The sequence below is a fragment of the Canis aureus genome, chromosome 12 (assembly GCF_053574225.1).
Source record: "Canis aureus isolate CA01 chromosome 12, VMU_Caureus_v.1.0, whole genome shotgun sequence".
Taxonomy (NCBI): domain Eukaryota; kingdom Metazoa; phylum Chordata; class Mammalia; order Carnivora; family Canidae; genus Canis; species Canis aureus.
In genome coordinates, this window is record NC_135622.1 from 12,025,621 (window position 1) to 12,052,345 (window position 26,725).

General features: G+C 35.9%; 2 protein-coding genes across 2 annotated transcripts in view; both read right to left on the bottom strand.

Annotated features, from left to right (window-relative positions):
- Positions 1-2,685: 2,685 nt before the first annotated feature.
- Positions 2,686-6,709, bottom strand: TSHB (thyroid stimulating hormone subunit beta). The gene is made up of 3 exons (XM_077842758.1): positions 6,578-6,709; positions 3,473-3,635; positions 2,686-3,023 (listed from the first exon to the last, which is right to left on the bottom strand). Exons 1-3 carry the CDS (start codon positions 6,634-6,636, stop codon positions 2,769-2,771), a joined length of 477 nt encoding a protein of 158 aa, XP_077698884.1. The 5' UTR covers positions 6,637-6,709; the 3' UTR covers positions 2,686-2,768.
- Positions 6,578-26,725, bottom strand: part of SYCP1 (synaptonemal complex protein 1) — a 143,773-nt gene continuing 123,625 nt past the window's right edge. Inside the window, exon 33 of the mRNA XM_077842750.1 lies at positions 6,578-6,709. Coding sequence (XP_077698876.1) covers positions 6,695-6,709 — 15 coding nt within the window. The 3' untranslated portion in view covers positions 6,578-6,694. The remainder of the gene's footprint in view (positions 6,710-26,725) is intronic.

The following is a 26,725-nucleotide window of genomic DNA, read 5'->3' on the forward strand; positions in this document are numbered from 1 at the left end:
AAGTCTCCTTTCATCTAAACTGGTTTGTGGTTTCTGAATTTGCAACCTTACAGATTGTATTATCAATAACACATTTGGCTCCAAACAGTCCTTTTGAGATAAAAATAGTGTTTTAAAGCATCTTTCAAGTTTTGCTATTTTTCACAAAGTTCATCAGCTATTGCTTCATGTTTATATCTGCTTGTATCTTCCAATGTACTCAGTTCATTCTTTCAGTGCACTCCTGCAGTATTCACTAGTGTGCTTTCATGGTCGCTATCAACAGAGACTTCCACTTCCCGAGGCATGCATGACTCCAGGTTTGCCTTCATAGGCAAATTGGAATAAATGCCAATAAATATTTCAGTTGGCTATTCTCATACCTAGAGTCCTGGTTTAAAACCATCATACAAGTTGGAATTATTTCTTCTGCGTATAATTAAGTTTTATATTTTCTTCCTGTCAAACTTCTTTAAGAAACCATGTACCCAATAAGGTGATGCTGGCTGGCTCAGTGTGTTGAGGTGACTTCCAACACTTACAACCTTGAAAAAAATAGGCTTTTTAAAAAGATTTATTTATATATTTGAGAAAGAGAGCCTGGGGGATGAGGGAGAACCTCAAGCAGACCCTCTCCCTTCCACTGAACATGGAGCCCTACACAGAGCTCAATCCCATGGCCCTGAGATCATGACCTGAACCAAAATCAAGAGTTGAATTCCTGACTGAGCCACCTAGGTACCCTGAAAAGACAGGCCTTAGATGAGAAGTAATTGAGAGTTTCTCCTGCTAACCTTCCTTGTTGCTTAGATGTGGCCTTAAGTGGTTCCTAACTGCTAAGCACTTCCCTCTGACATAGGACATGACAACCAGGAAAAATCCTTCCTGGTATCAAGGGACAAAACCATTAAATAGAAAGAACTTGACTCTTGATCAATGGTGCTTTCAATGAAATATTCTGATCAAAATGTGAAAATTAATAAAAGGAAATCTTCTTCAGAATGTCATCCACCAGCTAGGAGAGGGAGTTCTCATGGCTCAACACATCTTGTCAATTTCAGGTTCCATGAAAGTTATATGTGATTAGTGCCAGTTAGATATGAATATTAGACATTTTATTCATTAATCAAAGATCTGTGTTTGATATACGGTTTTTAGAAGGGGTGTTATAACTCTGCAGCTTTAAGTGTTCATGTTTACCTAGTGATATGAGAACACAAACGCCCAGATTAATATTTGAAGACTGATGTCAACCTCAAATATTAAGGTAAGCATAGGGGCACCTGGGTGGCCCAGTTGTTGAGTGTCTGCCTTTGGCTCAGGTCATGATCCTAGGGTCCTAGGATCAAGTCCTGCATCAGGCTTCTAACAGGGAATCTGCTTCTCCCTCTGCCTATGTCTCTGCCTCTCTGTGTGTGTCTTTCATGAATAAATAAATTTAAAAAAATAAGGTAAACATAACATGGATTCCTGACCGTGTATGTAAATGTACTACTATTCCCTCCCTATTGGCAGGTAATAATCCATCTACACTACCTCACCACTTGCATGCACACACACAAACACACACACACACACACACACACACATCTGGGGCACTGTCGGCATGTAGGCATTTACAAGATGCCCAGCTGAATGCAGCCAGTGACTCTGGGATACAGCAAAGCCAACCATCCCTGCTGATAATTGATTTTTACCCTAGTGGTAGCAGTTTAAATGGAGAGAAATGGGAAAATACAGGATAAATCATCTTTTTGAGGTCAAGTCTGCAGGGTACTAGGTCTGTCTCACTTCATGCATCTGTTGAAACTAAATTCATGAAAGAGTACCCAAGGAGAGAAAAGATAATAAATTGCCACTTACCAAGTGCATTTGCTGGAAAACAGTGTTTCAATATTGATGAAGGTGTAGGTTAGAATTTAGGATGATTCTATACTATTTAATCCCTTAGTACTCGCTCCCTGTCCCTAAAATCTTTCATAATCATACTAGTTTTTCAGGACATCAAAAGCCAAAACAGCATAAGTTGCTTTTGGTATAAATACTGAAAAGTGTCTCCTATTACTGGAAAGAATACAAAGGATTTAGACCTCCACATGTAAAATGATCATGGCCTCTTTTCTAGGCTTTTGGGGTATAACTTTCATAAGTCAATTGGCCCATCAGAGTAATTAAATTAATGAGAATAGTTTTTAGAATAGAATATACTGTCTCCTGAATTTTGGTGAAGTTTTATCCTGTGCATTTGAATAACTAGAATAAAGTGCCATTTGCAGATTTCACATATTCTTTACTCTCCATCTCCTTTCCAGTTCTGCTTCTAGCCTTTGGAATTAAGTGTCTCCAGTACGCTGATGTGCTATGTTTCTTCAGCTTCTGATCACATTACCCTTATAACTCCATAGCATCCCCACATTCATTTTCTGTCAAGACAAACCTCGTGTCATGGCCTTTTGTTAAGGAAACATGCTCAAGGCTCTTTTGTTAGTATTTTATATCCCTCTTTGCCATTTTACCTGCACTCTGCCCTTTCAGTGGAAACTATCCCTCATATGAGCCCAAAAGGCTCTTTCATTCACCTTTTCTTCTAAAGCCCTTAAAAGCTTTAACTTCTAGAGAAGTTAAAGAGCGTAGTTAGAGCGTAGGCTCTCTAACGCATGTGTGGGTATGGACTTGGATGAAATAGTACTCAAAATGTACACACTGTGTTGTGAAATATATTGATATTTTATTAATTTTATTCCAGGTAAACACACTTAACCGAATTGCAAATTACATCACTATTGAAGTTAGATAGAAAATCCCACCACATAGGACTTCTGAGGTTTGGTACAATAGTTTGTCTTGATGGCCTCATGTATACAATCACTATAGTCAGTATTACACTTGCCACACTTACAGCTTACAGCTACAGGGTAGGAGAAATAGGGAGTAACATGGCGCGGGCATCCTGGTATTTCTACAGTCTTGTACATAAAGTCTCTATATGTACAAACATCCTGGGACAGAGCATATTTTGGAAGAAATAGTTTGCCATTGATATCCTGAGGAAAGAACAGAAAAGGAAGAATAATGTTAATTCATTTATATTCCTTTGATACAAATAAGACTAGGGGAAGATTCCTTAGTCTCATTCCCCAGTACCAATTCAACATATCCACACTGAATCCTATAGAGACAAAATACATACATACGTACATATGTACGTACACACACACACACACACACATACACACACCTTTTATCCTTGATCATGGAAACAAGATAAGGTTTAAATAAATTCTGGGAGTAAAACTATTATAAAATTATCTATATCATTTGTGCTAAGTAGACCCATATAATATTATAATCTTGAGACTCTACCCCTAAGGAGACAATAACTATTAGATTTGGGAAATGAGGTTGTTATTATCTCATTTCCTTTCTGAATAGAAATGGACTGAGTCTAGGTTTATCTAATTTACAGCCAAAAGAAGGGAGATGAACTACATACCCGTGTCATACAATATCCAGCACAGATGGTGGTGTTGATGGTTAGGCAGTAAGCACACTCTTTCCTTTCGACATGCATCGTATACTCAGTAGGAAAACAAAAAGACATTGCTTGCCCACATGCTAGGCCAAAAAGCATGGACATCAGGTAGATAGCAGTCATGCTAAATCAAAAATAAAATTAAAGAATCTATTACATATATGCTTTAGGACATTCAGAGGGGACATGTGAAAAGAGCTAAAATGGGTGTATGTGTGTGTAATTGTTTGTATTTAGTAAATGCCTACTTCATCCTAGGGCCTATATTAGGTGCTTTTCCATAGTTAATACTCTCAATAACCTTTCTTTATGCATTTAGATGTGGCTATGAGCCATATACCTCATAATGTAGGAACTCACACAGTGAAGGTTCTGCTTACAGGTGCCACTTAGCAGCACTGGGCAGTGAAAAGGACAGCCTAAAAAACATCACAACAGAACAGTGGCAAAGGCATATAATGTCAACTAAATGTAAAACAATTCATACAGTGGAAACAGTCCAAATACCTGCCTCTAATTATAAGAAGTCAACTAAGAGCAAGACCTCAGTAGGGGCTTTCTCAGAACTGTAGTTTTCTAAAAACTTTGGTTTGGTGGCTTAAAATGCCAACAGGCTGGTCATAATCAGAAAGCCTGAAGAAACCATAAAAATGTATAATCAAACTTCAGTACCATTTCAATGCAAAGCATCTGCATATAATTCTATCCAATGTCTGTCAAGGAAGACAAGATGAAGCCAGAGAATTTCCAGAATAGGTCAATTAAAATCACCACTGGTATACCATCAAGGACAAATCCACTGTGGGTTAGCCCAGAAAAGTAAAATAAGTTTTGGCTGTATGAAAGACAACAGAGGGCCTCAGACAGAAGGAGAATATGTATCCCAACAGAACCTGTCTAATGGAGAGTTTGTTCAATATCAACTGGTTATTATAATGAACTGGATAATATAATTATGACTTATGGCAAATAAGTTAGATAAACATATAATGAGCATTTGAACCAGGCAATGAGAAATATAAAATGGATGAGCTGTGGTCCTTGACTTCAAGGGCTGACAGTCTAAGCAGAGGAGATAAGTATGAGCACTAATAAGAAAAATATTGGTCTAAATATTCTGAAAGAGTACAAACTATGACTCTGAGATGCAATATTATCAAAAATTTCTTCTATATAAACAAGAAAGTGAAGTAATTCACTAAAAAGGGTTTCCTCATTTACTCATTTAGATAAAATGTTGCATATTCAAATATTCTTCAGAATTTTTTGGTATTTCAATTAAAGGAGCAAAAATATAAGAATTCCTTGTTTATGGAGCCTGGTTTCTTAAGTGCTTCACAAATGTGAGCTCCCTTTATGGTACAGAATTGGTTCTGTTATTTTAGAACCACAGACCTAGAGGATCCTCTAAAAATGATATAAAATACTCAGCTGTCATGGCCTCTCTAGCCAGCCAACCACTGGGGTTTGCATTAAAAATATTTAACCCACATATTTTAGCTCTGTAATTCTATATAAAATAAATGTGTGGTGATCTAGTGGTGAGTCCTGGACTTAAGGAACAGAATCCTATGTCAAGATCTCTCATGGATTTATGAGAAACTAACTAAAATATTTAATCTGTCTGGGCCTTATTTTCCCATCTGGAAAACATAGGAAGATAAACCTTTTTTAATTGTAGGATAAAACACTGTTTTAGAACTTTTACCCATTGTTGTCATATTCATTAAGGACATTATATTTTTTCAAGGTTCCTCTTTTATAAAATGTAAAATTCTAAACTAACAAAGGGAAAAATTAAAAGTGCTGAATTACCAGCAATAGTAGCTGTATAATACTATGGAAATAAAAAAAGAATTATTCTTTTCTCTATTGCAAATAGTAAAACTTTACCTAGAGAATCTTTCTGAGCCTCAATTTCCTCATCTATAAAAGGAAGGCTTGGAACCAGAAGATGAACAAAAAGGCCTTATTAGCACAAACAGACTGTGATTCTATGTGATAAATTAGTGTCAGGTCCCTATTCTAAAAGGGGGACCCTATTCCAGATTTCATTACAATTCTGTGTAACTGAGCAACTTAATATATTCTTGCCTTCATTTTTCCATATGCTCCTTCCTAAAATCATAAAAAGAATAAAATATATGTGAAGCTTTTAGAATGGTATGGAAGAAAGACTAGTAACTATATAACACTATATAAATCAGTACTAATTAATACCTCCCTATAGGATCTGCCATAATTTCTCCTTTATTGTCACCTGAATTCTAATCTCTAAACTCAATTGTCTCTTTTAAAATAATCATAAATGATGTATTGAGGACCTAAAAACAGAAGGCATGATATGACTTCAGGCCCTAAATAATGAGAGATGCCTTTTTCAGTGGCATGACCATTTGTCTACACTTTCAACATTTTTCCTTATTATACGATATCTTCTTTCCTTTGCCACTTACTCCACCTTTCTCTCCCTCCTTCTCTTTTTTGTTCTATCTTCACTCTTAATAAACACATTGCTCTCTACTCTTCTAATTTCCTTTGCCAATCTTTTCTCTCCAAATTCCTTACTATGCTATATAAAGAATCAATTGCTCACCCTATGAGCAATCCAGGAACTTTACTAAGGCAATATATTTTTCTAGAAACCAAAATGTACTATAAAGCAGGTGTGTACATTAGACATTATCCAAAGTGAGTGTACTATAAGTTTTCCCAGAAGTATATGATCATCAAAGTACAGATTATTCAGTTGATAAAAATGTTAAAATCAAAAAGTAGCTAGAAAGGGAAAACCATGAACATCAATCAGCCTTCATTAGGAAACTGACCAGTTGTTCCTCTTACTTTAAGTCAATGAAATTTTTCTTATCCTTATATATGCAGTTCACCAACATTTACCAACCACTGAACAATTCTGGAGCAATAATTAGAATTCTTAGAGTCTACAGAAGCAAATTATCATTTAGCATTTGCCATTTTTAAATATCGGCTGAAATGGTAAAAATGAAAAAAGAATTAGAATAAGAATGTTTCATTTCACAAAGCCTCCTCAGTGTAGATACCTACCTTACTTTGCATTGGTGAGCTGGTGGTATAATGACCCAGACTAAAAGCTCTTGGTTCATTTTATACCCTTCAGGATAATTCCTCTCTGATCTTCTCGTTTATATAATTGCATTTGAATTACTGCTTTCTTATCTGAAAAAAACATCTATTGAAAATTCATACTGAACCCCAAATAAAATATGTTTAGACAAACAATTTCACAACATACTGCTCTGGAAACTCTGACATTATTACAGCATGAATTTTCCTCTCTCCTATTTCAAAATAAAATTACCCTCTTAAATACATCCTTTATTAATATTTATTAGTATTAACAAAGTATATACACAGAAGGAAATAAACAAAAAAAGTCAACATCATCTAAGTAAGTTTTGGGAATAAAAAATTATTTGGAGCTTGAGTGCCCAAATTTTGCCTAAATGCTCATTTACAAATATATAAAATTATTGCTTATCTACAAAACAAAGTCAACTTTTTTTTAAGACTTTATTAACGAACAAAGGGTAGTGAAAGGGGAGGCAGGCAGGGGGATGGGGTAACTGGGTGACGGGCACTGAGGAGGGCTCTTGATGGGATGAGCACTGGGGTTATACTATGGGTTGGCAAATCAAACTTCAATTAAAATAAATAAAGATTTTATTTATTTAATCATGAGAGATATAGAGACATAGGCAGAGAGAGAAGCAGGCTCCCCACAGGAAGCCTGATACGGAACTTGATCCCAGGACCCTGGGATTATGCCCTGAGCCAAAGGCAGATGCTCAACCATTGAGCCACCCAGGCATCCCACAAAAGCAACTTTTTAGTGGAAATCCAGGACAATTCACATATGTGTTTTTGATTAAAACAAAAAGAAATCCTTAATTAGTTCAAAATATTTTGTTTTATCTTTGAATTTGAAAAAAAATAATAAATATAATTACTTAATAAATACACTTAAGTAAATGACCAAATCTGACAAGATGTTAAACTGATCTGAAATCAGATCCTGGCTCTGACATTAGCATGCTTGAGCTTTATTTCAGTTTTGTCACCTATTTAAAGGTAATATCCGTGTTTATGTAAAGCACTTAACAGTGTCTGCCATATAATAAGTGCTCAATAAGTGATAGCTAATAATTCAACACTTATTTGTTTAATAACTATTTAGTCAGAATGTCTAGAATGTAGCAGGCAGTCATTATATATGTTTAATGCTCAATGGCTGAGGGATGCATGAATAAATAAATATTGAATATCTGAAACCAACATACACTTTTCTCCATCTCCATGGATGTAACTCAATTTTACTTCTTTCAATCCATTCCTCTGTGTAACAAGGTAATATGCCAAAAGTTCAATGAGAATTTTCCATTGCCCTCAGAAAAAAGACCAAACTCCTTAGTATCATTTACGAATCCCATTTTACCTCTCTGGTTTTATCTGTCACTCTCCCCCCTAAACTCCCACCTTCCTTCCACTTTCTATGTTCTTCAGCCAAACTGAATGGAAGTCCTCAAATTAGTTACATTCTTTCTTGCTTCCAAGACCTTTTTTATGCCATTCTCTCTGTTTAGAAATTTGCCTGATCCACCATTCCATGCCTCATCTCACCTAATTCCTACTCATCTTTTATTACTTAAGTGAGAAAGCAGCCCTTCTAGAAAGCCCTCTCTGATTCTCCAAGGTCTTCCTTTGATTAGTGGTTTTAAAAGAGTTACAGAAAATAATAGAACATATGGCACATGGGAGATACTCAATAAATCATAGATAGTATTCTTGATTATTGACAATCCCATTGATCTTCACTTATCCTAGTCTTTATCAAAAAGATAATGAAAAAAAAAATGAGTCCTGGCATAGGTGAGTCTCCCTGAAGGTGGGATGGAGAGGTCAAGGCAGAATTTGGCATATGTACTAGGAATAGCCATTCCAGAGGCCTCCACATCTCAAAAATATGTTACTATATAGTAAAAGAAAAACTCCAAAAACAAGTAGAAATGAAGATACCAAACTTAACCTGCTTTATGTGATTCCAAGCAAGATGTTAAGATAGAAGTACAGTAACTGGGAACATTAGATGTTTGTTTCTAATGGAAGTAGTACCTTTGTTGTATAAATTATTGATTCAGGAACTCAGTTTCTAGCACATTTATATACATATCCCTAGGAAATATATATACAAATAATAGAACTGATATATACTTGGCCTATTACTTTAAAAACTACTAAAATATATATTTGAGTAATGATTTTCTTTTCAAAGGGAATATCATGTATATGATCCCATACTCTTAAAAGAATCCAGGCAGATTAAACTTTCACTTCTGGCCCAGATCTATACTCTCACCTAAAATAACTAACAGGACAAAATATATGAAACAATGCTTTGCATATAGTGGACATTAGGCAACAACAACAATGAAAAAGTGATCTTGGAGATATAGGAAACAGACAAGAGGACTACAACTAACTGCCTGAAGGTTTCTGGCAGATAATACAGGGAGAGATGCCATGGCTGAGGCCAAAACTGTCCCCAAAGTAAGGAGATAAACTTGGCAGTCCTTGGAACCCAAAGTCCTAGAGTTCACAAAGAGGAATAGTGGAGGGGAGAGAATTCTGGATATATGTAGAAGATCTCTTTCAGTATTCAGTTGAAAATGATAAACTCATGCTTGTGATAAAATTAGATGAGGCTAGGAAAAGAAATATCTAAAAGGACTAAAGAGAACAGTCCAGGGGCTTACACAGAGATAGGCATAGTGCTTGTACTCCCAACAGCAGTGGAAATCTCTTTATTCAGGGGAAATCAGGTAGTATACTCAAAAGAGTTTTGCTTTAGTTAGGGGAAAAATTAGCTCTAAACTAAATGCTATTCTGACTCTGCCTACAAAAACTTAAAAAAAAAAAAGGATCAACTGTTGGCAAATAACATAACTGTGTCTATAAACAAAGCTGAAGAATATTTATAGAAATATTTGGCATCCAAGAAGGTATAACCTACAATACGTGGAATTTAACTAAAAAGTTAGTAGACATGCAAAGAATCAAGAAAAAACAATTCATAGTGAAAAGGAAATTAATTGAAATTGACCCAGAAGTTGTACAGATAATACAATTAGTAGACAAAGAACATCAAAATATGACACCACCAAAGGAATACAAAATTTTCCAGTAAATAATCCCAAAGAAATAGAAATTTGGGAGTTACTGAAAAACAATCCAAAATAATTATTTTAAGAAATAATTAAATAAATAATTATTTTAAGAAAACTCAGCATGATTCAAGGGAATGTCGACAATTCAGTGAACTCATGAAAGAACAAGAAGTTCAACAAAGAGATGGAAATAATAAAAAAATAATGAAACAGAAGTTCTGGAACTGAAGAATATATAAATCATATTGAATACTAGTATGTAAGTTAAAAGACCAAACTGCTGAAAAAAATTTGTTAATGGATACACAATATAAAAAGATGCAAATTGGGGCACCAAAAATATAAAATGGGAGAAGTAAACATGTAGAACTTTTTATACAAATGAAGTAAAGTTGTCAGCTTAAAATAGACTATTACAAACATTAGATGTTTTATATAATTCTCATGATAATAACAAAGAAAAATCCATAATAGATACACAAATAATAAAGAGAAAAGAACCAAAGCATACTATAAAAATCATCAATTCACAAAGACGATAAGAGGGAAAAAATACAAAACAATCAGAAAATAATTAACAAAATGGTGATAGTAAACACTTACATATTGATAATCACTCTAAATGTAAATGGTTTAAATTCTCCAATTAAAAGACATAGAGTGACTGAATGGGAAAAAAAGAAAGACCCAGTGATATGCTTCCTATAAGAGACTCACTTAAGCTTTAAGGACACTCATACGCTAAAAATGAAGGGATGGAAAAAGATAGTCCATGCAAATGGAAACTAAAAGAGGGCAGGAGTTGCTATACTTGTGTCAACAAAACAGATTTTATGTCAAAACCTGTAACAAAAAACAAAGAAGGTCATTATGTGGTGATAAAAGGGTCAATCAAAATGATGTAACAATTGTAAATATATATGTATCCAGTATCAGAATACCTAAATACATTAAACAACAATGAACAGATCTGAAGGCAAAAATAAACAGCAATACAATGATAATAGGAAGCTTAAATACCTCACTTTCAAAAATGGATAGATCATCCAGGTAGAAAATCAATACAGAAATAATGGACTTGACTACAAGTTGGATTAAATAGATCTAACAGACATGTATATACACAACATCCCATCCAAAAGCAACAGAGTACACATTCTTCTCAACCACACACAGAACATTCTCCAGGACAGACCATGAAACAAGTGTTAACTAATTTAAGAAGACTGAAATCATATCAAGAATCTTTTCTGACCAATAAAAGTCAATAAAAGGAGGAAAACAGGAAAATTCACAAATGTGTGGAAATTAAACCACACATTCCTGAACTGCCAATTGGTCAAAGAAGAAGTAAAAAAGATCTTGAAACAAATGAAAACTAAAACACAACCCATCAAAACTTATGGGATACACAGCAAAAGCAGTTCTAAGAGGAAAGTTTATAGTGATAAAAGTTTATATTAATAAAAAATATTAAATATAGAACTTACAATTATGCCTCAGGGAACTATAAAAAGAAGAACAAAGCCCAAAGTTAGAAGAAGATAATAAAGATTAGTGTAGAAATAAGTGAAATAGAGACTAGAAAAAGCAATATAAATCAATAAAACTAAGAGTTGAGTTTTTGAAAACATAAAGTGGACATATCCTTAGCTAGGCTCACCAAGAAAAAAAGGGAGATGACACAAATAATTATAAATAAAAGAGGAGACATTACAACAGACAACAGAAATACAAAAGACTGTAAGAGACAATATGAACAATGACAAACCAACAAATTAGATTACTGGGAAGAAATGGATAAATTCCTGGAAACATAAAAGTTACCAAGACTGAATCATACAATATAAAATCTGAATAGACCAATAACAAGTAAGGAAATTGAATCAGTAATCAAAACCTCCCAATGGGAATATAAAAAATAGTGAAAAGGAATAAAGGGGAAAGGAGAGAAAATGAGTGGGAATGAGTGGGAAATATCAGTGACAGAACATGATATGATGTTCTGTCTGACATGACAGAACATGAGAGACTCCTAACTCTGGGAAACGAACAAGTAGTAGTGGAAAGGGAGGTGGGCAGGGGGATGGGGTGACTGGGTGATGGGCACTGAGGGGGGCACTTGACGGGATGAGCACTGGGCATGCTATATGTTGGCAAATCGAACTCCAATAAAAAAATATGCACACACACAAAAAAACCTCCCAGTGATAAAAGCCCATATGGCTTCACTGGTGAGTCCTATAAAATATTTAAAGAATTAATATCAATCATCCTCAAACTCTTCTCATATAATTCATTTTATGAGGCCAGGGTTAGTCTGATACCAAGCTAGACAAGAACACTACAAAACAAGAAAATTATAAGCCGGGGATCCCTGGGTGGCGCAGCGGTTTGGCGCCTGCCTTTGGCCCAGGGCGCGATCCTGGAGACCCGGGATCGAATCCCACATCAGGCTCCCGGTGCATGGAGCCTGCTTTTCCCTCTGCCTATGTCTCTGCCTCTCTCTCTCTCTCTGTGACTATCATAAATAAATAAAAATTTTTAAAAAATTTAAAAAAAAAAGAAAATTATAAGCCAATAATGAACAAAGATGAAAAATCCTCAATGAAATGCTAGCAAAAAAATTCAAGGGCATATTAAAAGGATTACATACCATTATCAAGTGGAATTTATCCTTGGGAATGTAAGGATGCTTTAATACATAGAAATAAATCAATATTAATATATTAGCAAAATGAAGATAAAAATCACATGATTATCTCAATAGAAGCAGAAAAAGTATTTGACAAAATTCAACATTCTTTCATGATACAAACTCTCAACAAATGAGGTACCTCAACATAATAAAGGTCATATATGACAAGCCTACAGCTAACATCATGCTCAAAGGTAAAAAGTTAAAAGCCTTTCCTCTAAGATCAGAGACAAGACATGGATGCTCACTATTGCCAAGTCAATAAAGTACTAGAAGTCAGCCACAGCAATTGAGCAAGAGAAATAAATAAAGGCATCCAAATCAGAAAAGAAGAAATAAAAGTATCTGTTTGCAGATGACATAATCTAATATGTAAAAAACCCTAAAGTCTCCATCAAAAACATATTAAAATAATGAATTCAGTAAATTTTCCAGATATAACATCAAAACACAAAAGTCAACTGCACTTCTATACACTAACAATAAACTATCTGAAAAAAATTATGAAAGCAATCCTATTTAAAATAGCATCAAAAATAATAAAATACTGAGGAATAAATTTAAGCAAGGAGGTGACAGACCTATACACTGAGAACTATAAGACAGTGATGAAAGCAAATGAAGTCACAAACTAATGAAAGATATCCTGTGTTCACAGATTGGAAGAAATAATAGTGTTAAAATGTTCATATTACCCAAATCAATCTACAAAGTCAATGAATTTGTATTAAAATTCCAATGAGATTTTTCACAGAAATAGAAATAATCCTAAAATTTGTATAGAACTGCAAAAGACTCAATAGCTAAAGCAATTTTGAGAAGGATAAACAAAGCTAGAGGGATCACACATCCTAATTTCAAACTATATTACAAAGATATAATAACCAAAACAGTATGATACTGGCATAAATACAAGCAAAACAAGCATGTAAAAGAGTGGAACAGAACAGGAAGCACAGAAATAAACCCATGTATATATGGTTCACTAATCTTTGACAAGGAGGCAAGAACATACAATGGAAAAAGGATAGTCTCTTGAATAAATGATATTGAAAAAATAGGACAGCCACATGTAAAGAAATGAAACTGGATCCCATCTTATACTACTCAAAAAAAATTAACTCAGAATGGATTACAATTTAAATGTAAGACCTGAAATTAGAACTCCTCAGAGATAACATAGGAAAAAGCTCTTTGACATGTATCCTGGCTATGATCTTTTGGATATGACTCCAAAGATGCAGGTAACAAAAGCTAAAATAAAAAAAAACTTCTGAAAAGCAAATGAAACCGTCAATAAATTGAAAAGGCAACCTAGTGAATGGGAGAAAATATTTGCAAACCAGGTATCTGTTAAGGAGGTAATATCCAATATATATAAAAACTCATACAACTGAATATCAAAAAAGCAAATAATATGATTAAAAAATAGGCAAATGACCTAAAAAGACATTTTTCCAAATATGGCATACAGATGGCCAATAGGTACATGAAAAGGTGTCAATATCACCAATCATTAGGAAATATAAATCAAAACTGTGAGATATTACTCAATATCTGTAAGAAAAGCTATCATCCAAAAGACAAGAGATACAAAATGTTAGCAAGGATGGAGAAAAGAAAATCCTTATATATTGTTAGTAGGAATATAAATTGGTGTAGCCACTATGAAAAACAGAATTTTGGTTTCATAGAAAATTAAAAGTAGAACTAGCATTCAATCCATTAATCCTACTCCTGGATATATATCCAAAGGAAATGAAATCAGTATCTCAAGGAAATATATGCACCCCCATGTTTACAGAAGCATTATTCACAGTAGCCAAGATATGAAAACAACCTAAGTGTTTGTCAACAGATAATGGATAAAGGAAGTGTGGTAAAAATGTATACAGTGGAATATTATTCAGCCATAAAATAGAAGGGAATCCTGTCTTTTTTAACAAGATGGAATGAACTTGGAAGACATTATGCTAAGTGAAATAAGCTAAAGACAAATACTGTATATTATTATATGTGGAATCTAAAAAGAAAAAAGAAGTCAGTTTCACAGGAACGGAGAATAAAATGGTGGTTGCCAAGAGCTAAGGATAGGGAGAAATGAGGATATGTAGGTCAAAGGGTGTAAACTTCCAATTATAAGAAGAATAATTTCTGAGTATCTACAGTACAACACAATGGCTACAGTTAATACTCCCAGTATTTGAACTTTGAAAGTTGCTGAGAGTGGTAAGCAATGTTGCTGAGAACGGTAAGCATTCTCAATACATAACAAAAAAGACTTAACTATTTTAGATTGTGGATGTATTAATTATCTTGATCTTGGCAATTATTCCACAATGTGTATGTATGTGTATAAAATCATCATGTTGTATATTTTAATATATACAATTATTTGGCAATTGTTCCTCTATAAATAAAGTTGGGAAAAAGATATTATAACTAACTTTTATATAGTCAAGTAGTTAGAGGAAAGATTAAGGATATAGAAGCATGGAGATATAAAAGGCCAAAATTGAACTTTTAAAGATGAAAACAACAATGGTTGTGATGGAAAATATATTTAAATGAGTTGACAATAGATGAGACATTGCTGAGAAAAAATTAGTAAAGCTAAAGACATAGCAATACAAACTATTCTAAATAAATTACACAGAGGAAAAAAGAATGAAAAGAAATGAACAGTAAATGATTGAGTTGTGGAACAATCTCAAGATCCCAAATATGTATATATTTGGACTCCTGAAAGGAGGGGATAGAGAATAAAAATACTTGAAGATATAATAGCCAAACAAGTTTACAAACATGAACAAAACTGTAAATCTACAAATTCAAAAAGCCCAGTGAGCTCTAAACCTAAGAAATGTGAAGAAAATCAAACCAAGATACATTTTATTAAGTTGCTTAACACCAGTAAAAGAGAAAAATCTTAAAAGCATCCAGAGAAAAAGACACTATTATAGAACAAAGTAGAACAAATATATGGATTACCAGGAGATTCTTACTGGAATAATCAAATCAAACTGAAAGGCAGTGGACCTTCATCTTTAAAGTACTGGAAAAAGGAGGCGGGGCAAGCTGGCGGAAGAGTAGGGTCTCCAACTCACCTGTCCCCATCAAGTTACCTAGATAATTTCAAATCATCCTGAAAACCTACAAATTCGGCCTGAGATTTAAAGAGAGAACAGCTGGAATGCTACAGGGAGAAGAGTTCGCGCTTCTATCAAGGTAGGAAGACAGAAAACAATAAAGAAATAAAAAAGCATCCAAGGGGGAAGGGCCCCCACGAGGAGCCGGGCTAAGGCCCCGTGGCGGGTGCCCCCAGGACAGGAGAGCCCTGGCCCAGAGCAGCAGGAGCTTCACCAATCTTCCGGATGGAAAAGCGCTTGCAGGGAGCTCGGGCAGGATCCCCGGAGGGGCGGGGATGCCCTCAGGCTCCCAGGGGCACTAACAGAGCACCTGCGCCCCGGGGGAGAGCGCGCCACACCCTGCGGCCGGCCGAGCTCCCTATACGGCTGCAGCGCATGCCCAGAGGGGCCCCAAGAGCAGCTCAGGCGGCGGCTCAAGCGGGGGCTCCATGCGGCTCAAGCGGGGGCTGCACAGCCCGCGAGTGAGATTCTGGCAGCACAGGTCCCGGAGCCCAGGGCGCTGGGGGACACAGCCCAGGATCCTGTGCTCCCCCCAGGGACAGGCGGAGGCCGGGAGGACACAGGGGAGCAAAGACGCTCCTGCCACAGGGGGCCAGACCTGTGCAGATCAGCGACCCCCAACCTGGAGCATCCAGGCCCCTGCGGACTGAGAGCTGCAGTAGTTAACTGCGGGAGCTGACTCCAGGGATGGAGAACTGGCCACCGCCACTGTTGTTGTTCCTCCTGGTGTCACCTTGTACCTGGGACTGAGCAGGGGCCTCACAGGATAAACAGCTCCCACTGAGCCTTGCATCTGGCAGGGGGCTGTGCAGCTCCCCCAGGTGCACACAGCTGAGAATCAGCACAGCAGGCCCCTCCCCCCAGAAGACCAGCCAGAAGGACAGGGGGGAAAGCAAATTATTGACCAAGCAGCACTGGAAAGTTCCAGGGGAAGTTGAGGGATTTACAGTATATAGAATCAGAGGATACTCCCCCTTGTTTTTTGTTCTCTGTTTCCCCCCCCCCACTTTATTTCCCCTTTTTTTTCTCTCTCTCTTTTCTCCTTTTTCCAGTACAACTTGTTTTTGGCCACTCTGCACTGAGCAAATGACTAGAAGGAAAAACTCACCACAAAAGAAAGAATCAGAAACTCTTTCTGATTCTCTTTCTCTCTTTCTCTCTCTGATTCTCTTTCTCTCTCCCACAGAATTACAAAATTTGGATTATAATTCAATGTCAGAAAGCCAATTCAGAAGCACAATTATAAAGCTACTGGTGGCTCTAGAAAAAAAGCATAAAGGATTCAAGAGAGTTCATGACTGCAGAATTTAGATCTAATCAGGCCAAAATTAAAAATCAATTAAATGAGATGCAATCCAAACTGGAGGTCCTAACGACGAGTGTTAATGAGGTAGAAGAACAAGTGAGTGACACGGAAGACAAGTTGACAGCAAGGAAGGAAGCTGAGGAAAAAAGAGAAAAACAATTAAAAGATCATGAGGACAGGTTAAGGGAAATAAATGACAGCCTCAGAAGGAAAAATCTATGTTTAATTGGGGTTCCAGAGGGTGCTGAAAGAGACAGAGGACCAGAAAGTGTATTTGAACAAATCATAGCTGAGAACTTCCCTAATTTGGGGAGGGAAACAGGCATTCAGATCCAGGAGATAGATCCCCCCCTAAAATTAATAAAAACCGCTCAACACATCGACATTTAATAGTGAAACTTGCAAATTCCAAAGATAAAGAGAAGATCCTTAAAGCAGCAAGAGACAAGAGATCCCTAACCTTTATGGGGAGAAGTATTAGGGTAACAGCAGACCTCTCCACAGAGATGAGGCAGGCAAGAAAGGGCTGGCAGGATATATTCAGGGTCCTAAATGAGAAGAACATGCAGTCAAGAATACTTTACCTAGCAAGGCTCTCATTCAGAATAGAAGGAGAGATAAAGAGTTTCCAAGATAGGCAGAAACTGAAAGAATATGTGACCTCCAAACCAGCTCTGCAAGAAATATTAAGGGATATTCTGTAAAAGAAAGAGGAAGTCCAAGGAAACAATCCACAAAAACAGGGACTGAATAGGTATCATGATGACACTAAATTCATATCTTTCAATAGTAACTCTGAACGTGAATGGGCTTAATGATGCCATCAAAAGGTGCAGGGTTTCAGACTGGATAAAAAAGCAAGACCCATCTATTTGCTGTCTACAAGAAACTCATTTTAGACATAAGGACACCTACAGCCTGAAAACAAAAGGTTGGAGAACCATTTACCATTCAAATGGTGCTCAAAAGAAAGCAGGGGTAGCCATCCTTATATCAGATAAATTAAAGTTTATCCCAAAGACTGCAGTAAGAGATGAAGAGGGACACTATATGATACTTAAAGGGTCTATTCAACAAGAGGACCTAACAATCATGAATATTTATGCCCCCAATGCAGGAGCTGCCAAGTATATCAATCAATTAATAACCAAAGTTAAGGCATACTTAGATAATAATACACTTATACTTGTGACTTGAACACAGCACTTTCTACAATCGACAGATCTTCTAAGCACAACATCTCCAAAGAAACACAAGCTTAAATGATACACTGGACCAGATGGATTTCACAGATATTTACAGAACTTTACATCCAAATGCAACTGAATACACATTCTTCTCAAGTGCACATGGAACTTTCTCCAGAATATACCACATACCGGATCACAAATCAGGCCTTATCCAATAACAAAAGATTGGGATTGTCCCCTGCATATTTTCAGACCATAATGCTTTGAAACTAGAACTAAATCACAAGAAGTTTGGAAGGATTTCAAACACGTGGAGGTTAAGGACCATCCTGCTAAAAGATGAAAGGGTCAACCAGGAAATTAGAGAAGAATTAAAAAGATTCATGGAAACTAATGAGAATGAAGATACAACCATTTAAAATCTTTGGGATACAGCAAAAGCAGTCCTGAGGGGGAAATGCATTGCAATACAAGCATCCATCCAAAAACTGGAAAGAACTCAAATACAAAAGCTAACCTTGCACCTAAAGGAGCTGGAGAAAAAACAGCAAACAGATCCTACATCCAGCAGAAGAGAATTAATACAGATTCCAGCAGAACTCAATGAAATAGAGACCAGAAGAACTGTGGAACAGATCAAAACCAGGAGTTGGTTCTTTGAAAGAATTAATAAGATAGATAAACCTTTAGCCAGCCTTATTAAAAAGAAGAGAGAAAAGACTCAAATTAATAAAATCACAAATGAGAAAGGAGAGATCACCACCAATACCAAGGAAATACAAACAATTTTAAAAACTTATTATGAACAGCTTGTTCATACACCCATAAATTAGGCAATCTAGAAGAAATGGACGCATTTCTGGAAAACCACAAACTACCAAAACTGAAACAGGAAGATATAGAAAACCTGAACAGGCCAATAACCAGGGAGGAAATTGAAGCACTCATCAAAAACCTCCCAAGACACAAAGTCCAGGGCCAGATGGCTTCCCAGGGGAATTCTATCAAACGTTTAAAGAAGAAACCATACCTATTCTACTGAAGCTGTTTGGAAAGATAGAAAGGGACAGAATACTTCCAAACTCATTCTATGAGGCCAGCATCACCTTAATTCCAAAACCAGACAAGGACCCCACCAAAAAGGAGAATTATAGACCAATATCCATGATGAACACAGGTGCAAAAATTCTCAACAAGATACTAGCCAATAGGATCCAACAACACATTAAGAAGATTATTCACCATGATCAAGTGGGATTTATCCCTGGGATGCAAGGCTGGTTCAACACCTGTAAAGCAAACAATGTGACAGATCATATCAACAAGAGAAAGAACAAGAACCATATGATCCTCTCAATAGATGCAGAGAAAGCATTTGACAAAATACAGCATCCATTCCTGATCAAAACTCTTCAGAGTGTAGGGATAGAGGGAACATTCCTCAGCATCTTTTTAAAAGCTATGTATGAAAAGCCCACAGCAAATATCATTCTCAATGGGGAAACACTGGGAGTCTTTCCCCTAAGATCAGGAACACGACAGGGAGGGACGTCCACTCTCACCACTGCTATTCAACATAGTACTAGAAGTGCTCACCTCAGCAATCAGGCAACAAAAAGAAATAAAAGGCATTCAAATTGGCAAAGAAGTCAAACTCTCCCTCTTCGCAGATGACATGATACTGTACATAGAAAATCCAAAAGACCCCCCCCCCCAAGATTGCTAGAACTCACACAGTCATTCGGCAGTGTGGCAGGATACAAAATCAATGCCCAGGAATCAATGGCATTTCTGTACACTAACAATGAGACTGAAGAAAGAGAAATTAAGGAGTCAATCCCATTTACAATGGCACCCAAAAGCATAAGATACCTAGGAATAAACCTTACCAAAGAGGTAAAGGATCTATACCCTAAAAACTACAGAACACTTCTGAAAGAAATGGAGGAAGACACAAAGAGATGGAAAATATTTCATGCTCATGGATTGGAAAAATTAATATTGTGAAAACATCAATGCTACCCAGGGCAATGTACACATTTAATGCAATCCCTATCAAAATACAAAATACAAAATCTGGACTTTCTTCAGAGAGTTGAAACAAATCATCATAAGATTTGTGTGGAATCAGAAAAGACCCCAAATAGCCAGGGGAATATTAAAAAAGAAAACCATAGCTGGGGGCATGCCAGATTTGAGATTGTACTACAAAGCTGTGGTCATCAATACAGTGTGGTACTGGCACAAAAACAGACACATAGATCAATGGAACAGAAGAGAGAACCCAGAAGTGGACCCTCAACTTTATGGTCAACCAATATTTGACAAAGCAGGAAAGACCACTGGAAAAAGGTCAGTCTCTTCAATAAATGGTGCTGGGTAAATTGGACATCCACATACAGAAGAATGAAACTAGACCATTCTCTTACACCATACACAAAGATAAACTCAAAATGGATGAAAGATCTAAATGTGAGACAAGATTCCATCAAAATCATAGAGAAGAACACAGGCAACACCCTTTTTGAACTTGGCCACAGCAACTTCTTGCAAGATACATCCATGAAGGCAAGATAAACAAAAGCAACAATGAATTATTGGGACTTAATCAAGATAAAAAGCTTCTGCACAGCAAAAGAAACAGTCCACAAAACTAAAAGACAACCTATAGAATGGGAGAAGATATTTGCAAATGACCTATCAGATAAAGGGCTAGTATCCAAGATCTATAAAGAACTTATTAAACTCAACAGCAAAGAAACAAACAATCCAATCATGAAATGGGCAAAAGACATGAACGGAAATCTCACAGAGGAAGACATAGACATGGCCAACAACCACATGAGAAAATGCTCCGCATCACTTGCTATCAGGGAAATACAAATCAAAACCACAATGAAATACCACCTCACACCAGGGAGAATGGGGAAAAATAACAAGACAGGAAACAACAAATGTTGGAGAAGATGTGGAGAAAGGGGAACCCTCTTGCACTGTTGGTGGGAATGTGAACTGGTACAGCCACTCTGGAAAACTGTGTGGAGGTTCCTCAAAGAGTTAAAAATAGATCTGCCCTATGACCCAGCAATTGCACTGCTGGGGATTTACCCCAAAGATACAGATGCAGTGAAACGCCAAAACACCTGCACCCTGATGTTTATAGCAGCAATGTCCACAATAGCCAAACTATGGAAGGAGCCTCGGTGTCCATCAAAAGATGAGTGGATAAAGAAGATGTGGTATATGTATACAATGGAATATTACTCAGCCATTAGAAATGAAAAATACCCACCATTTGCTTCGACGTGGATGGACCTGGAGATGGAGAGTATTATGCTGAGTGACATAAGTCAATCAGAAAAGGACAAACATTATATGGTCTCATTCATTGGGGAATATAAAAATTAGTGAAAGGGAATAAAGGGAAAGGAGAGAAAATGAGTGAAAATATCAGTGAGGGTGACAAAACATGAGAGACATCTAACTCTGGGAAATGAACAAGGGGTAGTGGAAGGGAAGGTAGGCGGGGGGTTGGGGTGACTGGGTGATGGGCACTGAGGGCGGCACTTGACAGGATGAGCACTGGCTGTTATGCTATATGTTGGCAAATTGGACTCCAATAAAAAAAATTTTTTAAATAATGAAATAAAAAATAATAATTATAAATAAATAAATAAATAAATAAATAAATAAATAAATAAATAAATAAATAATAAAGTACTGGGAAAAAAAGCTATCAACACAGACTTCTGAAGTCAGCAAAAATATCTTTCAAAAATGAAGGAGAAATAAACTTTCACAGAATGCACAATCACAATCTGAAAGAATTTATCACCAACAGATCTGCACCATAAGCAGAAGAAAATGATACCAGATGGAAACCTAGACAAAAGAATGAAGAGCACTGGAAAGGATAATTACATGGGTAAAAGATTTTTGTATCATTATTTACGTATCTTTAAAAGATAATTGGATGCTTAGGGGAAAATAATAATAATATGGGAGTCATAATATCTGAATAAGCAAATTATATAACAATTATAGCACAATGGCCAAGAGGCAGGAATGGGAGTATTCTGTTATAATGTTCTTATGCCCCGTGTAAAATGATATAGTATTACCTGAAGGTAAGCTAAGATTAAGTTAAAGATGGATAAAGACATAATACTTAAACTATAAAAATAACACAACAAAGAATTACAAGTAATAAGCCAACAAAGTAAATAAAATAGAATTGTAAAACATGCTCAATCCAAAAGAAGTCATAAAAAGAAAGGGAAAAAGGAATAACAAAACAGATGGGTCAAATTTAGAAAATGGCAAGATGATAAATTTAAATCCAACCATATCAATAATTACATTAATTTAAATATTCTGTGGTAGGCAGAATCTCAAAGAGCCTCCCAAGATTCCTGACTCCTATTATGCACAACTTACATAATTCCCTCTCCTTGATTATGAGTAAGTTCTTTTAAAAGAACATCAGAGGGGCACCTGGGTGGCTCAGTCAGTTAAGTGTCTGCCTTCAGCTCAGGTCATGGTTTCAGGGCCCTGGGATCAGACTCCCTGCTCAGCGGAGATTCTGTTCTCCTTCTCCCTCTGACCCCTCCACCCCTCCTTGCTTGTGCTCTCTGCTCTCTATTGTGCTCTCAGTCTCTCAAATAAACAAATGTTTTTTAAAAAATATCAGAAACAGAAAAAGTCAGAAAGACTCAAAGCTATAGCAGATGTCCTCCTTTTGATCTTGAAGAAGCAAAGTGCCATGTTGAGAAAGGGCCAAATGGCAAGGCCCTGAGAATGGCCCCAAGGAGCTGAGAGTGGCCCCTGATCAGAAGCAAGAAAAAGAAAACTCCATTCATACAACTGATAGGAATTGAGTTATACCAACAACTTGAGGGAGCTTGGAAGTGGACCTTTTCATAATCAAGTCTTCAGATGAGGATGCAGCCGACTGGCACCTTCATGTCAGCCTTATAAAGCCCTGAACAGAGAACCCAGGTAGGATGCACCAGACCAGTAATTCATGTAAACTATGAGTTATAAATTTATGTTGTTTTAAACAGCTGTTTGTAGTAATTTCTCACTCAGCAAACCAATATGTTATAAAAACACTAATTAAAAGGCACAGACTGTCAGAATAAAGGGGGAAAAGCCCTATTCAATTACATGCCACTTACAACAAACCTATTTTAAACATGGTTACAAGTTGAAAGAATATAAAATGACATACTATACTAGTATCAATCAAAATAAAGCGAGAATAAGTATATTAATATAAAACTAGATTTCAAAAAATATTACAAGTGTTAAAAAGGGTCATTTGAAAATAATAAATAAGCCAATCCATCAAAAGGACATAGCAATTCTAAAAGCTTATGCACATAACAAAGCTTCAAAATATATGAAACACTGATTGCACTTCAAAGAGAAATTTGCAAATCCATAATTTTAAGTGGAAATTTCAATACCCCTCTCTCAATATCTGATAGACAAGAACAGAAAATTATTATAGAGAAGGTTTAAACAACATTATCTAACATTTCCTAATTGCTATTTGTAGAACATTCCATCCAAAAGCAAAATAATACACACTCTTATAAAAAGATTCAAGTCACACAAATATAATCTGACAAAAATGAATTAAATTATAAATCAATAATAAAAAGTTATCAGGAATAACCTCAAATATGAGTGCCTAATATGAGGAACAGGAAGGAAGAGCAGAGAGAGGGATTGCAAAGGGACAGGAGGAAAATTTTAGGGAGTATGAATATGTTTATTATCTTGATTGTAATGCTATCTTGATTGTGACACTATTACATATGTCATAACCCAGCGTACTTTAAATATACACAGTGTTATAGGTTATGGCTTGAACTGTATACCCAAAATTTCATACATTGAAGTCCTAACCCCTAATATCTCTGAATGTGATCATATTTGGGAAACAGGAGAATTGCAGATATAATTAGTTAAGATGTCATTCTGGAGTAGGGTAGCCCCCTCAACCAATATGAATGGTATACTTATAAAAAGGGGAGTTCTGGACACAGACACATGGACAAGGAGAATGTTATATGAAAATTGCAGTTATGCTGCCACAAGGCAAAGAACTATCAGAAATTAGGATATAGACATGGAACAGATCCTTTCCCAGCACCTTCAGAGTGGGGCCTACTAAGATCTTATCTCAGACTTCTAGCCTCTAGAACAGTGAGACAATAAGTTTCTGTTAAGACAGTTTGTAGTACTTTATTATGGCAGCCATAGGAAACTAAATCATGCAGTTTACTGTATGTCAACTATTCCTCAACAAGGCTGTATTTAAATCCAGTATGTAGAAGTGACCCGTGCCCACTTCTCTGGCTTCATGTCATATCAGTCTCTCACTCTATCCTTTACTTACAATGTTCCTTTAAACATTCTAACCTTGTTCTTGCAACAGGACTTTTTCATTTGCTATTGTTTCTTATGAAGAGCTCTTTCACCAGTTCTCCAGATGGCTTCCTCATCATCTCAGCTTAAAAAATACTTCCTCAGAAAAGCCTTCCTTCACCACCAAATCACTCTGTCACTTTTTAAAAATATTTTATTTAATTTTTGAGAAAGAGGGAGAGAGAGAGAAAGCGCTCACAGAAGCACTGGGAGGGGGTGGGGAAAGGGAGCAAGGATTCCCTGCTGAGTGGGGAGCCTGTCACAGGGCTCAATCCTAGGACCAGATCTGGATTCAGACACTCAACCAACTGAACCAGGCAGGTGTGCTGACCCTGTTATTTTCTAATCCCTTATCTCATACTTTCTTCATAGCACTTAAAACTTTGATATTATTTGTTTACATGTTTATTCTGTTTCTGCCCTTCCAACTAGGATGTAAACATCTTAATTGGAAATTATCTGCCTTGATCATCACTGTATCTTTAGAATTCAAACCAGACTATTACATATACTAGATGTTCAATAAACATTCATTGAATGCATAAACAACTGGAAATAGATATGCTTTTCCTAGAGCTTATAATTAGAAACATAGAGATGTTATTACAACTGCTCTGATGTTCTGGATTTTTTTCTGCATTTTTTTTCTTTTTTAAGTAGGTTCCATGCTCAACAAGAGGCTTTAACTCACCACCCTGAGATCAAGAGTCACATGCTCTACCAACTGAGCCAGCTATGCACCCTAACTGCTCTGATGTTCTATAGATAGTTACAGGCAAAGGCAGGCTAAAACTCAAGTTTCCTGATGTCCTTATATTGCATTAAGTTTTTAACTCATTTTCAAAGGGAAAAAAAAAGCCACCTACAGTCTTCAGTTGGAATTGGAATATGAATCAGACTTACTAGTATTTTCCCCTTGTCAAAGAGAGGGTAATTTTCTAGCTTGCTCTACTTACATAAAATTCTAAAAACCCTGTGCAACAGTTCTTTTTAAAAAAAAAATCAGTTCATCTATCTGAATTCTGAGCTATCAGTAAGGGTCACATTAGAATAGGCTGCCATTTGAAACAAAATCTGAGTTTTATTAAACTCTTTTTAATGCTTTTTTTCTTAAACAACACAGATAATGATAGCAAGTAGAGTAGGGCCTAATGTGCATATTGGTCATTTATTATCCTAAAGCTCCTAAGTGGAGGGACAAAACTGATTTAGTAATATGTATAAAAATTATGTCATTTTGCTTCTCTCTTCTGGGAACATGCTAAAGCCCATAAAATGCCAGACTTCTATGAATTTACACAAGCTTTTTCCATCCATTTCAAAACATTTTTTTAAATTAAGGTTATATATAAATGTTAATAGGAACTGCTAGCATCTTCAGTAATAAAATTCATAGTGTTACAAAGTCAGATCAGTATCAAGTTTTCTTTCCTGTTTATAAAAAATTATTTCTTGATCCCTTAGTGTAATATCATTCACTCTATTTTTGTTACTTTATAAAAACTCTTGGTAATTAGATATTATTTCTCTGGTTGAATAATATAAGCAGTATTAACTGTACTCATAATAACATGTGTAGCCACTTCCTAGCAGCTAATCAACAATATTAATATTAATTTTTCGTTACTAATCTCACAAAAAATTATTTCAACTTTTCTCATCTTTGTTTAGTACACCTTTTATTTTAAAAGAAGTTCACAGTATTTTATATGCAAAAATCAAAAGGTTGTTTGCAAATTAATCTGTGGTAGCCAAAAAACAATAGTGTGATTAACTTCTTTCACTACAGGCATATATAAAACAATTGAAGTGAGAGAAGCTAGACACAAAAGATCACATATAGTGCAATTCCATTTATGTGAAATAATACAGAATAGGTAAATCCAGAAAGACAGAAAGCACACTAGTAGTCACCAGGAGCTGCAGGAGTAGGAATAGGGAATAACAGCAAATAGGTAAAGCAAATGGGTATCCTATTGGGATTATAAAAACGATTTGGCACTAGATAAAGGTAGTGCTTGCATAACATTGTGAATGTATTAAATGCCACGGAACTATTCACATTAAAATGTTTAATTTTATTATCTAATTTTCACCTAACTTAAAAAAAAAAGACAATTGACAGCTTGAAGCAAAAGTAGCAAGGTATTGTGTGATTTATAACATATGCTATAAAAAAGTAAATTATATGTCAAGAACAGAACAAAGGACAGGAATGGAAAATGAAAATATA

Bases quoted from the DNA above. Each gene is read 5' to 3' on its own strand.
- TSHB (XM_077842758.1), bottom strand. From the start codon at position 6,636: ATGAACCAAGAGCTTTTAGTCTGGGTCATTATACCACCAGCTCACCAA. The intron at 3,636-6,577 runs GTAGGTATCTAC...TTTTTGATTTAG, and splicing joins GCTCACCAATGCAAAGTAAG to CATGACTGCTATCTACCTGA. The intron at 3,024-3,472 runs GTATGTAGTTCA...TTCTTTCCTCAG, and splicing joins CTGGATATTGTATGACACGG to GATATCAATGGCAAACTATT.